Here is a 17,282-nt window from a genome sequence, read left to right as displayed (position 1 = left end):
TAAATATATAAAGTAAGTAAGTAACTAAGTAAGTAACTAAGTAGGTAAATAAGTACTCAGATCGAACTCACTCGTGAAAAGTTTGAAAGAAATTTCAATCGAGGTTTCAACATTACTTTTAATAAATAAGAACAAAGAAGGGACGAAAAGAGTGAAGACTTCAAATTCGATGTAATCTGATAAATAATAAATTACTCTTAAATCAATGACGATTTTTTTTTTTTTTTTTTTTTTTTTTTTTGAACTCGATCAAATCCGCGAGATCATCCATCGATTTTAACCAAAGGATAAAAAGAGACAAACAAAAAATAAGTTCGTCGATGATGATAGTAAAGAAGAAACTTCTCAAATATCGAATATAATATACTCGAAAGAATTTCTTTCTCGTTTCAGGTTTCCAAGAACGCGGCAGTATTGGATAACAAAAAGGAGACTGCAAATGATGCCGGGGTGGAGAGGATCATTGCTGGTAAGTGTATCTAATTACCCGTGGCGTTTACGTCAACGTTTACAGTGATTTACAACGCGATTGTAGCGACGACCTTCGACAGAAAATAGAGAGAGAGAGAGAGAGAAAAAGAGACAACCAGTGAGATAGAAAGAGAGAAAGAAAGAGAAAGAGAGAGAGAGAAAGAGAGAGAGTCACGAATCGTAGAGATGGAAGGATTGGAAAAGAGATGAGTGGAGATGCGTCGGGGGTGAAGTGGGGTAAGAGAAAAGAGATGAACTAAACGGTTCACGGCTAAAAACTTGTAAAGGATTCGGTCATTTATCATGATGTTGCCAAGCCGCGGGGCACTACAGGGAACGAAAAGGGGGAGGAATATAATCCACTGGACAGGCTAATCGCGGACTAACTATCCACATATTATCCAGAATAATTCCACGTTAGCGGGGTGGGCACTCGTGGTCGAGGGTTCACCAACTGATCGTTCTTGCGTATCGAAAGGGAATATAACACTGCTATACCTTAAACACATCGAGACAACGCTCTTATTCCTTTCGAAAAATATACTTTTCTTCGTTTCTAGATCTCAAGTTTTTGATTAGATTCTAGTTTCTGTTTTTTCTTTCTCTCTTTTTTTTTTTATTTTAATGATTTGATTTTGATAAAAAGAAATGTTGAAAGGAAATATCAGGCTTACTTTGTAAAATATCTCGTCTAGATTCGTATAACGATCTCACTAAGATTAGCTATACGTGTCGTAATAATAGATAAGTATCTACTTATTTACTCGTTATTGTCGATTATATTTGAGAAAAAGATAGAAATAGAAGATTGGTAAAGATCGATAATTTTCTTGATACTTTTTTTCTCTTTTTTCCACAACAACAAATAATATTCTCCGATATCTATGTTCATGGGGATGGTGGTTGGTGATAGTAACGACGTCTGTAAAAAAAAAAAATAAATAAAAGCGGAATAAAAAAAGAAAAAAGAAAAAAAAACACGGAAAATAAAAAATCAGAGAAGGGCAACGCGTGTATAATCTTTCAGGTAGGAATTATATAGGTAGGTATACGCGAAACCATAGGAATTCGTGATAAAGCGGGAGAGTTAGATTTTCGGGCCAGCACAATGCAAATAACGGGCTTAACGTTAGAGCATTTTTATACGGACGCAGTCTGCATTACCCGTGCCCCGTAAATATACCCGACATGTGGGTGCAATTTTGAAGCTTGTCACGCGTAAATAAAGTGAGCTCGACCGTGGAAATTAATTAGTGTACCAAAGGGCAAAACGTAGAGAAAATTGGCAGCATCGGATCGCAGGTATAATTGGCGAACAAATTTAATTAGTTACTCTGTTCAACACGTAGCATTCGCAAAATATTACGCGAGTCCGTGCTAACAAGTATTAATTAATGCAAAATAATGGAACGCGAGCGCGGTGTTATTCGATAACTCCGATTGTAGTCACGATTGATTCCGAAGAATAGAATTTAAAAAAAAAAAAAAAGAAGAAGAAAAAAGAACAAAAAAGAAGAAAAAAAGCTGATATTAAGTTACCGCACGTAAAATACGTGTTACACGTAACGAAACAACGATGGGCAACATCGGCTTCGTTAAATTCGTTGTCTATATTACTCGTTCCTACGATCTAATCGAAAACGAGATAAACGACATTGAAAAGGGTGACAAATTTTCTTCTACTTTTTATCGATTCCAATCAGAAATGTTCTAACGATGAACTCCGTTAAATCTTCGCAACTTTGTGAATTTTTTCACGCGTTTACAATAAAATAGTATAATCGTACAGGATAGACCAAAAGTTTCTAGTACTCCCATACTTGTGATTTGACGATCTGAAAAAAAGGAAACAATAATCTTAAAAAAAAATCTCCGAAAAGAGTAGTTGATTTTTAAGAATTATCTAAGAACATTTGTCTCGTTTTACGCTTGTATTAAGTATGACTTATACATAAAAAAAGAAGAAAGAAAAAACCAAAAAAAAAAAGAAAACATGAGAAACTGGAGATACAAAGCGTCCGAATGTGATCTCAAAGTTACGTGACGTTACATTTCGTTACATAAAGTGTTAAAAATTTATCTCCGATAGAATAAGGTAAGAAACGTTTTCTCCTTTCGAAAAAAATGAAAAAGAAGAAGGAAAAAGAACTAACAGAACAGGCACGCCAACGAAGGAGACATACGGAGGGGATCATCGTTGTTCGAACAACGTGTTAGAGGTACACATATAACGCCTTCAAATTACAGACTGGCCAAAGTCCATCCATCATAACTGGGTCCTCGGAACTGAACTTAGGGTCCCCGTGAACCGCCCCAAACGTTTAAGTCGTTAGCAATTTCCTGCGCACGGGACCATTTTCAGGCCCAAATTCCATATGGTCCGATAATATCCAATAATATCATCGACCTCCTCCACAACAGTTTTACCTTCTCCCCCCGATCGAATTCATGAATTTATCGTTTCGCGATAAATTATCGGACCTCTTTACGTCGACACGACCGACGTTAATTAACGGCCGAATTCTTGCCTCCTTAACGATCCCTTTTAGTAATCATTTTATAATCTTTTGCTTTCTATCTATTTATCTCTCTCTCTCTTTCTCTCTCTTTCTCTCGTATCTTGTCTAATAATAATTATATAATCTCTAATAACAATCTAGTAATAATAATAATCTTTCTCTTTTTATTCTCCTAAATTTTGATTGACGATTATAGAAAAAAGAAAATATTCATGTTTATTTTTTGTTTTTTAATCGAAATTATCTTTTTTTTTTTAATTACCTAACATTTTTATCGACTTGACATCTAATGTTTGTTAAGTAAATAACTAGTCGATCCTGTAGATGGTGGTAGCAGACGGTAACATCTGTGTGAATACTCATTGGATAACGTAGTGCACTGCAATCGCGCGAATTACGAAATGTTAAAACAATTTTAATGGGATATGATATGTCAGTAAACTTTTCTTTTTCCTTTTCTTTCTTATTTATTAATAATATAACTTGTAGCAAAATTTAAAGTTAGAAGAAGAAATAATATTAAAATAAACGTGTAAATCAATTTAATTAAATATGCTTAAATATTTCTCTTTTTTTTTTTTCATAGTCATTAATAAAATAATGTGTAAAATTTGTTAGTTCAGAACAATATTGACACGAAAGCTAAATTCACGCAAACGTGTAAATTCTGGAACGAAGAAAAATTAAAAAATGTATATACCGAGGAAAAAGATAATGCGAGTCGTTCTACTCCGTCATTATTTTACGATGAACACAAAAAATGTATGAGTTTTGTTGAAGAGCCAGCACCTCAATGGTTGATCGAAGAAGCCCTCAGCAGAGGGAATGAGGTATGCAAAGAGTATGTAAAATGTTCGTACAAACTTTTTCACCAAAATTTCTTACTTTATTATAATAAAAATTTATTCATTTAAATTGATTTAAATTCAAATACTATTACGTTTTTTACGCTCTTACGACGAAACTTACCGATGACTTAGAAAGGAATGGCAGAAAAGCTTGAAATCGGCCAATAAAGAAATCGAGTAAGTTTTACCGCGAATATTGTGATTGCGAATGAAGTCATACTTCGCATATGAAAATAAAATTATTTTTCAGCTATGAAAATGTTATTTTCGATTTGAAGAATAAACTTAACGAGACTAAAGTCGAGCTCGAAGAAGCGATAAGAAAGAAAAATTTCGTTAAAGAAAAATATAAAAGGTCTATCGCGTATTTATTAAATTATCTTGTTTTTTTTTTATAATTTCTTTTCTTTTTTTTTTTTTTTTTTTATTACTATCTACTATCTCCGAAGTTAATATCAATTAATACATTTATTAAAGGATCGCGGAAAATGTACAAATGGAAGCTTGTAAGAAGAACGAAGTGTTGCAAAAAAAGATCATACAAATCTGCACTTCGGTTTTGGAAAAATTAGGATCATCTTCATTGTCGAATAATAAAGGAAATGGGTCTCAAAATAATAATCGTAGATCTTCGAGATATTTTGGGAAATTATCGAAACGATTATATAAAAAAGTATTATCATCGTTTCCATATATTCGTTTTAAAATGACACACTATCTGTATATCGCCGATAATGTATTACAAATAAACAAAACAAATTTTTTTTAGTTACGAGTTGCAATTTCAACTTCGAAAAAGCTAAAGCGTGAATTATCGAAAACACGAAAGGAATTGAAAAGCAAGTCGAATGATTATGAATCAGTAAACAAATGTTTTACAATTTTAAAACAAGAAATGGAAACTACCGAGACGAATTTGAATGATCTAATAAACGAGAATGCAACTCTTCGTAAAAAATTCGAGGATATGAAAGAATGGATGGAATTGAAGATTGGTAAGGAACAAAACGAAAGGATCAGTGTCACGCAAATGCGTGAATTACCGAAATACAGAGAACTAGCTAATTTAAAGAAAAAATCTGAAGAAGATTGCGCAACTATCAAACAACTTCATAACAAGTGAGTTTGAACGACGGTCCTTAAAAATTTCATAAATTTTTTTTTCTCTTTTGTATTATATTCGTTATAAATATCATTATAATTTAATAAGTTTGTATTATATTTAATAATAATAATGTATACAAAATAATGCGTATATCATTACGATTGGAATCGAAAATAATTATAATTAAAAATAAAAATTAATTGAAAGTAATATTTCCTAAACGTGATTATATTTTCTTAATATTATTATATATTTAATAAAATAAAAAAGGAAATATTAATTATACACAGATTATTACGATCGGAATCAGCAAACGCCAATAAAGGATTTTTACTGAACAGTTACAAAGGTCAAATATCGGACCTTGCCAAGGAAAAAGATCTATTTACGTCTAAGATCAAAGAATTGGAAAACGAATTGACTGCACTTAGAACCAGCAACGCACAACTCAAAGCCAAAGTATATAAATAATTTCTATTCGTGTGCACTATAACGTAAATAACTGCTATAACATAAATAAATGATTTCCACACACAGATTTCTTTAATAAACGAGGAGAAGTTAAACCTTGCTTGCAAAATGGAAAAATCTGAAACGGATTTAAAACAACAGGTAAGAAAAATAATTAACGCTATTCAGTAGAAAATATTTTCTTTCAAATTGTTTATAAAAATGTACATCTATATACCTATATATATATTTCGTAAATTGAAGGAACAAAAGATTATTCGTTTATCGTTGACAGATCGAATCCCAGATAAATCGAAAGCACGAGGAATCGATGCAGGAGGAGATTAATGCTATTAAAATGAAATGCGAGGACGCGATCAAAGTTTTGAAAGAAAAATTAATCACTTTCGAGAATAAAAACATCGAATATTCAAAAGCCATCAAAGTGAAGTATTTCCTACGAATTAAACTTATTTAAGTTTCACCGATCATCGATAACTAGTCTTTGCATTAGGAATTTTTGAAAAAAATTCACGATCATTGCGACGAACGAAATAGTGAAAAGACGAATTTTTATGGGAGCGAAGAAAGCGAGAGAGAAGCACACGAGACAGCTTGTAATATTTTGAACATGACACCCGAAGAATTGACAAACTTTATGAATGGAAAACCTAACACGGTAACGAAACTTTTAAATGAACAAAAATTTATTTAAATTTATTTGATTAAACAATTTGTTTTCTTTACAAACACACACTCACACGCACACACAGGTCAACAACACTTGGCTAACAGATTTGAACAAGATCACGTCGAAGAACAATTTCTCAGATGGTTTGGCTAAATTTCTATTCAAAACAACGCTCGACAAAATTTATACATCAGCTTGAAAAAAAAAAAAAGAAAGAAAAGCTATTCGAAATAAAATAATCGTAAATAATCGTAAATAAATCAGATATACTAAACACTTTTGTCTCGATACGAATAAAGATGATGTCTCGTGCTTTCGTGTAGATAAAAAAAAAAAGAAAAGAAAGATATTAAAAATGATATTTCTCGCTAAAATCACTGCGAGTTATTCAACCATTCCCAATACCCACTACCTACCAACAACCCATTAACCAATAAACCATTTTCCATTCCCAATTAGCGATACAAACCAACTATTCTTCCCTTTTGAAAGAAAAAGAGAGAGAGAAAGAGAAAGTGCGAACATGATATCGTAGAATCTTCATTGTCCAAATTAATTAACAAACTTATATTAATATAAAAAACAAACCAATTCAGTTGACAACAAGATTTGAAAAAGATTTCGAAATGAACGAAATTAATATTAAACGTATAATAAAATTATTTCATAGACAATTAAAACATATAAATAATAAACGTAGGAATAATGAAGATTCCACTGTACCAGCAAGTGGAAATTAATATCAAAATTATTATAATAATAAAAAATTATTATAATAAACTCTTTTATAGATAATAAAATATATAAATAAGAAATGAAGATTTTTATGAAAATTAATAATAAATATTCCACTGTACTAGCAAGTACACTTATTACTATGATCTTTCGACCAAGGCTGACATTATAAAAAAAGTCATCTCGTTTTCGAATAAGAATAAAACACATTTCACGTGAAAAGATAGAGAGAGAGAGAGAGAGGGGGGGAAAGAAAAAAAAAGTCTCAATTGGTATTCTTTCCAGTAGGTTCGCTGGTTGCGACAGGATCAGGTGCATTTTGAAGTCTTTCGAAGCCTATTGTCTCTCCGAAAATCTTTCTCCCATGAATCCTCTCGTCGTCCTTGACGCTAACTTCGGTACCAATTTGCACGGGCCAGGGTAACTTGTTATTCCCGTCGTCCCTGTTTTGAATCTGATTGACCACGTTGCTCCTATCGTTACTGCCTTCATATCCAGAATCGCTCTCATTTAAGTTCTCCTTCATCGAACCCTTTCTACGCTCCTCGTCATCCCTATATCCAACGTAAGGACGATCGTAAAAGCTCGATCTCTTTGCGTAAGAATCATAACCATCGTAGAGATGTCGATAGCGATACCTGCTGGGATCTACGTTACCGGGAACACGTTCGAATGTACCACCACGTGTTACGGTTGTCCTGGTCAATCCACCATCGTATGCCGTTCGAGGATAATTTCTAAGATCAACAGGCTTCCTTACGATCTCCGGCAAAGTAGCGTAATAAATGATTCTCTTAGGTTTCGGTGCGGTCCTTGTTCTACCGTAAAGATCGATATCTTCGTCCCTGTAACGATCGTAATAATAAGAATGCTCGTTGTTCGGTACACGCATGTAATAATCCCTTTCCATTCTATAATTTCGTTCGGGATATGCTCGATAATATTCCGAATATGGCCGACGTAATGGTGGTACATCGTAATCCCTCTCTCTTATCATGTTTCTATACCAAGGTAGATCAAGGTCGTCATACGTTTTAGAAAAAAACGTATCACGAGATTCACGATTGTCCGGATAACCACGACGGTAATGACTCGTTACGAAATCGGCTCGTGGACCGTGATAATTTCTTAAGCCGATCGATGACTCATCAGCGTCATCGTTCTGATCCCTAAGGGGCTGTTGTTCGAAATTCGATCGATGTCGAAACTCAACCGATAGTGGCTGTTTCGACCATGTTTCCGGTGAAGCCAATCGTGCCTCACGAAGCGTCAACGTACTACCGATTTTTTCCATGTTAGTATCGTTGTCCGTTTCACGACGTACACGATGGTTAATATCTTTCGATTTATCGATTTTCTTATCGCTTTTCAACGATTCTTCCCAAATGTCGATCGGGAATACTCTCATGGAAACTTTCGTTTTGAAAATTTTTTGCGGATACGTCGAACTCTCGTCCGTCTTTTCATCGATCGATAAATCCTTCTTGGTATTAACATTTATTCTCTTTGTCAGATCATTTTGATACGGTGACATCTCTCTTGAATCACGTTCGATATTTTCTTGATCGGACAAAGAATTCGGTTCGACGTTGTCGATCTTATCGATTATTTGATTATTAGGAAGATTTCGTAAATCGTTTAAAGGTATCAAACGACCCACACCGCTAACAGTGCGTACTTCGAAAGCAGATGAATCCAATCGAGGCCAAGATGGATGTTCTAAGAAATAATCGGACTTTGAGTAAGGCGATATTCGCCATGCTTGGCCAACGCCGATCGCCTCGATCGATACGAGATGTATGATTAAAAGGTTTATACATGATTGCAGGGCGCTCATCTTGATCTACCTAAAAATAAATAAGAGAAATGAGTCAACGAATAATATAGAAAATTAATTTTATATCGTGTATTTCTCATTGATTATATATTATTCTTATGTAGACATCTCTTGGTAGAATTTACAAGATGAATGATAAATAGATCGAGAGAAAAAAAAGAAAAGAAGGAAAGATCAGATTAGACGGAGTATAAAACGTTAATTTTGGTAATAAATTTTATATAACAATAATAAGCTACGCGTCAGTTTCACTCTTTTGTTCAACCCGGAACGAATGTCACATTCTTTCCTCTGGTCATTTGCATGCCAATAAAAATAAAATATAACGTGCGTGCTCGAACTAATTACAATTCGTAACTGATTACAATGACCAATAACGACCTGTGCTAAGCTCTGTGAATCATCGGATCGTCTCGGTACGCTTTTTAACATATTTCATTATATATCAATTTCTTTATAAATGTTATTGCCGTATAATTAATATTTAATTAAAGATAAAAGAATGAAACAACGAATGATAAAAGAATTGTGTCGAAACAATTCGACGTAAAATTTGTCTATAAAATCTTAATGAACATTGATCGATACGACGGCATCGAAAAATAAGAAAATACGATCGATAATGTTATAAATAAAGAATAAAGAAAGAAATAAAAAAAAGTCGTCTGAAAATGGCGTATCGTACAGAACGAATTGAAATCGACAAACTACGTATACATTTAACGAGAGTTCCGTCCGGTCTCTCGACGCGCTCGGATGAGATCGTTCTCAGGGTCCGTAGAACCGCTACTGCCAAACAACTCGCTTCGACTCCTGATTCTCCATAACAAATATAATTTCCCACTCGTTTCCGCGGCATTATACACCGAGTTCCGGCCGGATCTACGATTCGCTCGATTGTTCGATTGTTCGTGCTACCCGTACGCATTTACGAATGACCACCATCGCACACTTGGTCCGATTTCTCAACCAAAAATCTCCCGAACTTAAGACCTTCGTATAAATGTCATGAACAAAACGACTGCTTTACTTAGATTCTATTTTTTTTTTGTCTTTTTTTTTTTGAGATATCAAAAAAAAAGAGAAACGTTTCAGATTCGATCGCAATTTTTTTGTGAAAGGTGTTAAGAGAAAAAGAAAAAGAAAAAAGGAATGTTCATTCTTTTAAAAAAATATGAAACAATTCGTCCGAAGGATATTGAATAAATATCGATAAAATATTAGATTACGAAGAATCACAACAAACCGCAATAAACTCGATCAGATTTCTCAAAAAATAATACAAGACAAATAGACTTTATTTAAATTCGTTCGTTTAAAATACTTTTAAAAAGATTTTCAAATTTGATCGTTATTTATAACTATATCTATCTTTATAAAAAGATTCTCAGGCAATATCGTCAATGATAATCCTGATGAAAATTTAATTAAAATAAATTTTTAATTAGTTTCATTTTTAATCATTTTTTTTAACGATTCGTTTCTAAAAATCGTCGGTGATACTTGATAAATAATACATTTCAAAAAATTTGAAATTCAATAGTAGCAGGTGCAACTATATAAAAAAAAAAAAAGAAAAAATAGTAATAAAAAAAGCTGCTTGCGTTTTTGTCAAAGGCAGGACGAAATGAATAGGGCAAAAGACGTGGACACATAGCGGAACAAATCTTCGTCGAGTTTGTACTAGTGTAACCACCGGCAACAAGGTTACGCCTGCAAAATTTACAGTTACGTCGGCCCACGAGACCGTTTCATTCCGCGTTTACTGTTCCTAATTATCGCGACGATAACAAGGAACATCAGTTGAAGCGCGAGAAATGTCATGAAGTAATAAAAATGCACACGTTTATGCATCTCACGAGATTTAACGAGACATTAAATCTATTTCTATGTATTTAAGCGTATAAAATATTCAATAATAATTACGTTACTACTGCATAAACCTACCGTTTAAAATGAAGTACCGTTGAAAATTAAAAAGAAAAATATATATAAAAAAATAAAAAAGAACAATTTCCATAAACGTAACGTAATTTTTTTTTTATTTTAACTGCACTGTCAATATATATTTTATATATATATATATATGTTATATATATTTAATAATACATAAACTTTATGCGTTAACAATTTCTCAAGATCAAGTTTCGATTTTTTTTTCTTTTTTTAGTTTAAACATGTGAATTTAGAAATGTCTACAATAAAAAAAATTGCACGAAAAAAGAAAACTAAATCACTCGATTAAATTTATAATTTATTAAAAATATTCTGTATGAAAAAATGTAATATATATTAAATATATTACATATATCAAAATTATATATATTAAATAAATCAATAAATAAATATATACATATATTCAAATTCAACTTATATGTAATGAAATCACTTACCTTGCTCCGTTCTCCGTTACTTCGGTCGTATCACAATGTCGTTGACTGTTCGGAGTGACTACGATCACTACGTTCTCTGTACGGTACGGCTTCCCGATTTACCCCCAACTTCGTATCTGCATACCGTTCGTTCAGTTGTCATGGCTGAAACTACCAAACCGTCCCCTCTACCCCCGCCACTCCTGCTTTTTTCCTCTCTAAACAAAGCCTTCAAACTCGAGCTTTGATATTCTTTATGGTATAAAAAGAAAAACAAATAAATCTCAATGGGATTCGTGCGTAAACTCACAATCGTGTTCTTAAAATATATCGAGTAAATATTCGAGAATTATGAAAAGAAATTTTTTGTTTTTTTTTTCAAATAATATTTTCCAAATTTATTTCATTTAATTATATTATGTATGTATATATATATATATTTATTTATTTATTTATTTATTTTTAACAAATGGAATATATATATAGTATACGTATTTACATGTTTATATATATATATATATATATATATATATATATAAATATATTTCTATTGATCTTATAAAAAAATATTGAATAATGATTTCTATAGATATTACCACATAAAAATTGTATTTATTATAAGATACTATTTCGTATAAAAATTTCGCAAATCGATCAAAATTTAAATATAGCGCGAAAACAATCTCGATATTTCTATCGATTATACAAGTATCGACTGTTCGAGTTGGCTACTACTATCGATGCGCTTCACAAGTTATGTTTTTATTACTAGATCGCCTTCAATCGTACCAACCAATGTTTCTAGGGAAAATGTTACTACGTGGATCGTTTCATTCAAATTTTCGCAATATAGACCTTAGTATGTCTCACATTGTCTAAAATCGATCGTTCGTAGATTCTACAAACATTGTGGAAAAATCATTTTTAATAATCTGAAAAATCACTAAAAGTTTAATATAGATGTATCGATCGATTAATAAAATCTGTATAATATTACTAATAATTGTGAAGAAATAATATTTTTACGTGTTACTATACCATACAATTTAAAAATGACAGAAGAAGGAAAAAAAATTTCTTTTGGTTTTGCAAAAACTATTAAAAAACCTGTATTAAAAAATACACTTTCCCAGGAACAAAAGAAAGTCGATTATATTGAATGTCTTGATGACAAAGGTATTAAAGTAATTGGGTAAGTAATAATGATATATTAATAAAACTTAGAAAAAATTCTAAGTATCTCTAACCTCATCATTAAATATTAAACAGTAAACATTATGTATGGGAACGAGACGTTTAAAATTTGATTTTATTATAGAGAAGAGGAGAAGAAAGATGAACCTCTGGTCATTCCTTTGTTAGGCTCTGAAATGTGGCATGATAGAATTATTAATAAAATTGATGCTGATATTTTTGAGCCCAAACCAGTGCCAAACGAAGAAGTGAAATTAAAAAATGATATTAAACAAGAGCAGAGTAACGAAATAGCTAATGGAAATGCAACGCCGATTCATACAGATATTCCTCCTATGATTATTAAAACAGAGCCAGCTGATTCAACTACTACAAAAACGACATTGGAAGAGCAGGCAGCTAAAGAAATTATAGAAGATTTAAAATCTACAGGAAAAAAAGAAGATTCCAAAGTTTTAACATTACCTGTAACAGAAGAGGAAAAAGCTTTAAGAGGACAAGAAGAGGTAAGTTAAATTCTATCAATTAAATTTTATAATTTGTTTGTTGCTTATAAAAATCTTCTTAAACAATATTACTCTAACTTTTATAGTCTACTTTAGAAGATTATGAACGAATCCCAATAGATGCGTTTGGTCTTGCTATGTTACGTGGAATGGGATGGCAACCGGGACGAGGAATTGGGAAAAATGAAAAGTATAAATCTGTTCTAATGTATAAATACTATATGTAAATATTAATACTACGTATCTGTTTAAAAATATTATTTTCTTATATCATTTTATAGAGTAGTCTCAACTGTTATACCTGAATTACGTCCAAAAGGAATGGGTCTTGGAGCAGACAAAGTTACATTGCAAAAACAAACGACAAATTCTAAAGACAAACAAGAAGAAGAAATAAAAATTAAGAAAGGTACCTATGTGAAGATTGTAAGCGGCAAATACGTTAACTCTTACGGTCAAATAGAAGGATTAGACGATGATGCTGGAAGATTAATCGTAAAAATGGCTTTGGGAGGAAATATTATTTCTGTAAACGAATTTATAGTTCAACCAGTTACAAAAGACGAGTACATTAAGAAAGCTAAGGTTTTAAGTTAGTATATGAGTTTCATTTCCTACCTAGGGATCTTTAAAAGGTTCATGTACTTATGTATCTACGTTAAAAATTTTGATTGATAATGTATTTTACAATAAGTTACTGTCAAAATACTTTTTAAGGATCTCTATGTTATTGCAATACCTTAATAGGCATTGAAAGTTTAGTGTTTAGTATTTTATGACACTGATTTCAGACGTAGCAAAGTACGAGGAATATAAGAACAAAGAAGTAACTGAATTAGAAAAATCTCCATCTTCTGAACCCAGCAAAAGTAATCAAAATAGCGAAAAGGAACAATATGAAAGAGACGAAAGAGGTAATACCGAAAAACACACTAAAAGAAAACAAAAAAAAGATAATCATAAAAAAAAATCAAAAAAGCACAAAAGACAGTCAACCGACAGTGATAGTAGTATTGAAAGAAAAAGCAGAAAAAGAAGAAGCTCTAGTAGTAGCAGTAGTAGCAGGCAGAGGCCAAAAAAATCTAAGAAAACTAAAAAACATAAGAAACATGATAGTTCACCGGAACAATCAAGTAAAAAACGAAAGAAGAAGGATAAGGAACGTGAAAAAACAAAAGACAAATATAGCCATAATTGTGAAACTTTAGATAGAAGGAAACATAAACAAAAAAGATCACGATCTAAATCGCCAAAGAGAAGATCCAGATCGAGATCCAGATCAGCTAGAAGATGATGTACATTTGTTCAAATTGAATTAATATTCCTCATTTAACCGCAAGCTCTATTGTATTATTTCATTTATATATAATTTTTTCTCTTAATAAAACTTATTTTTACATAACCTTTAGAGAGCACATTATTCTCACAATAGTATATTCAATCGATTACCTTATTCGCTATGTACGTAACTTGTATGATAATACTGAAGTTGTATACGTGATTTGTATTTTTAATTACTTAGTTTACGTCATCATGTACATTATTATCTTTCGAAGTATGTATGTTGGCGCTGCACACACGGCTAACCTACAAATAATATGCTGCATACGAGCATACTTAAACAGTACTTCAGGACTATGTCAAGTACGTAAAATAAACAAACGTATAATCCGATCGATCGGTATAAAAAATAATACTTTTCTAACCATAAAAATAATAATAAATTAAAACTTAAATATTTTATTTTATTCGCAGCATTCCGCTTAGCGTTAGTGCAACTTGCTGTGAGTGATGATAAAGTAAGGAACATAACACGAGCGATAGATTATATCGAACGTGCTAAGAAAAATCGAGCGGACATCGTCGTGTTACCAGAATGTTTCAATTCTTCTTACGGAATATGTAAATGTTTTAAATTATATTTTTCACATTTTACTTACGATATACAGCAAACTTTATTTCGTGAACGTAGCATATCCATCTCACGCAATTTTTGTTTATTTGATGAAACATTTGTTACCATTTCAAGTTAAACGTAAATTATTAAAGTGACCTTCGGAAAGAAAAAAGACAATCAACATAATTTATGTACGTGAAAACTTATAGGCTTCCGAAATTCAAATCAACCAATCAAACGCTTCGTATTAAAAATATTAGTTTACTTTGTATGCGTATTCTATTTCAAAAATATTCGTTTTAAACATACACGTAAATAGTAATATAAATACGTAAATTTTTTTCAATATAAATTTATATACATTATATATGTTTATATATATTTATATGAATTTTTATATGCAAATACAGCACATTTCGAAAAGAATGCAGAAGAAATTCCAGGAGGTCAAACCAGCATTGCATTGTCCGATGTGGCCAAAAAAAATAATATTTACGTGATTGGTGGTACAATTCCAGAAAGAGAGGATGATAAATTATATAATACATGTACAATTTGGGCACCAGATGGGAAAATGATAGGCAAATATAGAAAGGTAATAATTTATGATTCCTAAATCTCGAGCCAAAAAATCTACTTTAAAATCTGATAAGATATATTTTTTTAGTTCTCTCAAGTGGGAATTCCCACTTAAAAAAAAAAAAAAAATCGCATTTAAATTTTATCAAAGATAAAAACTTTACCTTTTTTACCATTCGATGGATAACGTAATCTTCTTTATCGACAGATGCATCTCTTCGATATCGACATCAAAGGAAAAATAACATTCCGCGAAAGTGATTCTTTGAGTCCAGGAAATTCTCTATTTACCTTCGAAATGATGGGATGCAAGATTGGTATTGGCATTTGCTATGATATTCGTTTCGAAGAAATGGCGAAACTCTATAGAAATCAGGGTTAGTAAAACTTCAAAACTCCAAATAAAATAATCTTTAGATTTTACAATTTACGAATTATCGAGTCGTCCATTTTATCGGATTATCTCAAATAATTTTATCAATTTGTTTTCTTTTTTATTTTGTTTGATTTTAATAATTTTTTCTTTTTTTTTTAATTTCTTTTTCTCTTTTTTTTTTCCTTTTCGTTTTTCGTCAATAGGTTGTCAAATGTTGATATATCCAGCTGCATTCAATATGACCACCGGTCCACTGCATTGGTCGCTTCTGCAGCGTTCCAGAGCAAATGACAATCAATTATACGTCGCCTGCGTATCGCCAGCTCGTGGTTCTCCTCCTGGTTATATAGCATGGGGACATACACAGCTAACTAATCCTTGGGGGGAAATTCTTCATGAATTAGATTCCGCGGAGGACATGATCGTCTGTGATATAGGTAACAGAGAACCTACTTATCATTGAAGGAACGCACAAAGTTCCACTTGCATACCATTACGAATTCCTTCGTTCTCTCATCTACATTCCTAATTATATAGAATCTTTAATTATTTCAAATCCATTATCTCATAGATCTCAAAACCGTGGACGAGGTAAGAGCTCAAATTCCAATTTTCTATCAACGACGTACGGATTTATACGACACCGTCTGGGTGAAGTAACAATATTTTCGAATAAATAATATTATTTTCCTTGTATAAAAATTGTCAACACTATTGGGAATGAACAAAGATTAACATACGTATACATATAATGTAAGTATTTTATAAAAGATTATGGATAAATATAAATCCAGATTTTCTAATGGAATTGATATAAAATGGCATAAATCCTAATTCCTTTATCGTGTAAACTGTAAGATAAAAGCGGGATTACGTTAATGCGATGAGATATTTTCGGGTGAAATCGAACACATTCAATAGTTATGGTTCCTCAAACAAGTTTAATATCATTTCAATAATTTATTGAAATCTCTTTAATGTGGATTTAGAATGATTATTCATACATAAAAGGCCCCTTGATGATTAAACTACATAATTACAATGGAAAGTAATTACGTATTATCATAGCAAGATCATCATCATCATCATCATCATCATCATTATCATCATCATCATCATCATCATCATCATCATCATCATTATTATTATTATTATTATTATTATTATTATTATTATTATTATTATTATTATTTTCAAGATATTTCCTAAATATGTATTTACATTGAAATAGATTAATACTTCTTTTCTTTTTTCTTTTTCCATATCAGTAAACGTTTTAGGCTTTAAACTGGTAAGCTTAGAGAAATTGGTCGATTAATATTGAATACAATGGCTTCTCGTTTGTTAGAGAAAACAAAATATCAGAACATTATTCTTTTTTATCGCAAAAAGCACACCATCGTCAATTTCGTCAATACATTCTCTTATCCGCTAATAAAGTCATACATATACACGTTTCCTCTTATATGTACTTCTTAAGAGCACTATAAACAATAACAATAATCGCGCAATAAATCCTTCTCGATAAACGAACTATCATTATTTCTTTTATCGATTTTAATCGTAAGAATAATATCGATAAAATACATAACATACAACAAATCTCTCGATTATAATTATTAATTAATAATTAATAATCAATTTCACAGAGATAAAACAGGGTTGATGTATCTAAAGAGATTTCTTTACCCTCATCGAATCT

General features: G+C 31.5%; 4 protein-coding genes across 9 annotated transcripts; 3 read left to right on the top strand and 1 right to left on the bottom strand.

Moving 5' to 3' along the window:
• Positions 1-323: 323 nt before the first annotated feature.
• LOC127064784 (uncharacterized) lies at positions 324-6,303 on the top strand. Its single transcript, XM_050996338.1, has 12 exons — positions 324-329; positions 394-469; positions 3,609-3,831; positions 3,989-4,015; positions 4,089-4,193; positions 4,316-4,511; positions 4,608-4,957; positions 5,234-5,402; positions 5,481-5,555; positions 5,689-5,838; positions 5,908-6,072; positions 6,167-6,303. Exons 1-12 carry the CDS (start codon positions 324-326, stop codon positions 6,281-6,283), a joined length of 1,659 nt encoding a protein of 552 aa, XP_050852295.1. The 3' UTR covers positions 6,284-6,303.
• A 208-nt stretch (positions 6,304-6,511) lies between these two features.
• LOC127064877 (uncharacterized) lies at positions 6,512-15,041 on the bottom strand. Of its 3 annotated transcripts, XM_050996512.1 has the most exons (4): positions 14,178-14,269; positions 11,050-11,280; positions 7,458-8,666; positions 6,512-7,373 (listed from the first exon to the last, which is right to left on the bottom strand). In XM_050996512.1, exons 3-4 carry the CDS (start codon positions 8,654-8,656, stop codon positions 7,085-7,087), a joined length of 1,488 nt encoding a protein of 495 aa, XP_050852469.1. In that variant the 5' UTR covers positions 8,657-8,666; positions 11,050-11,280; positions 14,178-14,269; the 3' UTR covers positions 6,512-7,084. The 3 variants fall into 3 exon arrangements, with proteins under 3 accessions (XP_050852469.1, XP_050852468.1, XP_050852467.1); XM_050996511.1 differs by lacking the exon at positions 14,178-14,269 and adding an exon at positions 14,669-15,041 and having other exon boundaries at positions 6,512-8,666; XM_050996510.1 differs by having other exon boundaries at positions 6,512-8,666.
• Positions 11,885-14,130, top strand: LOC127064878 (G-patch domain and KOW motifs-containing protein-like). 3 transcript variants are annotated; one of them, XM_050996515.1, is made up of 5 exons: positions 11,885-12,220; positions 12,347-12,728; positions 12,815-12,918; positions 13,010-13,320; positions 13,491-13,637. In XM_050996515.1, exons 1-5 carry the CDS (start codon positions 12,081-12,083, stop codon positions 13,505-13,507), a joined length of 954 nt encoding a protein of 317 aa, XP_050852472.1. In that variant the 5' UTR covers positions 11,885-12,080; the 3' UTR covers positions 13,508-13,637. The 3 variants fall into 3 exon arrangements, with proteins under 3 accessions (XP_050852472.1, XP_050852471.1, XP_050852470.1); XM_050996514.1 differs by having other exon boundaries at positions 13,476-13,637; XM_050996513.1 differs by having other exon boundaries at positions 11,886-12,220; positions 13,520-14,130.
• On the top strand, positions 14,237-16,812 carry LOC127064879 (omega-amidase NIT2). Of its 2 annotated transcripts, none has more exons than XM_050996518.1 (6): positions 14,237-14,372; positions 14,484-14,630; positions 15,036-15,220; positions 15,413-15,581; positions 15,784-16,017; positions 16,152-16,812. In XM_050996518.1, the coding sequence occupies exons 1-6, from the start codon at positions 14,327-14,329 to the stop codon at positions 16,238-16,240; spliced, it is 870 nt and encodes a 289-aa protein (XP_050852475.1). In that variant the 5' UTR covers positions 14,237-14,326; the 3' UTR covers positions 16,241-16,812. The 2 variants fall into 2 exon arrangements, with proteins under 2 accessions (XP_050852475.1, XP_050852473.1); XM_050996516.1 differs by having other exon boundaries at positions 14,247-14,409.
• The last annotated feature ends 470 nt before the right edge of the window (positions 16,813-17,282 follow it).

This window comes from Vespula vulgaris, chromosome 6, assembly GCF_905475345.1.
Source record: "Vespula vulgaris chromosome 6, iyVesVulg1.1, whole genome shotgun sequence".
NCBI lineage: Eukaryota > Metazoa > Arthropoda > Insecta > Hymenoptera > Vespidae > Vespula > Vespula vulgaris.
This window is presented reverse-complemented; position numbering and strand designations above follow the sequence as displayed.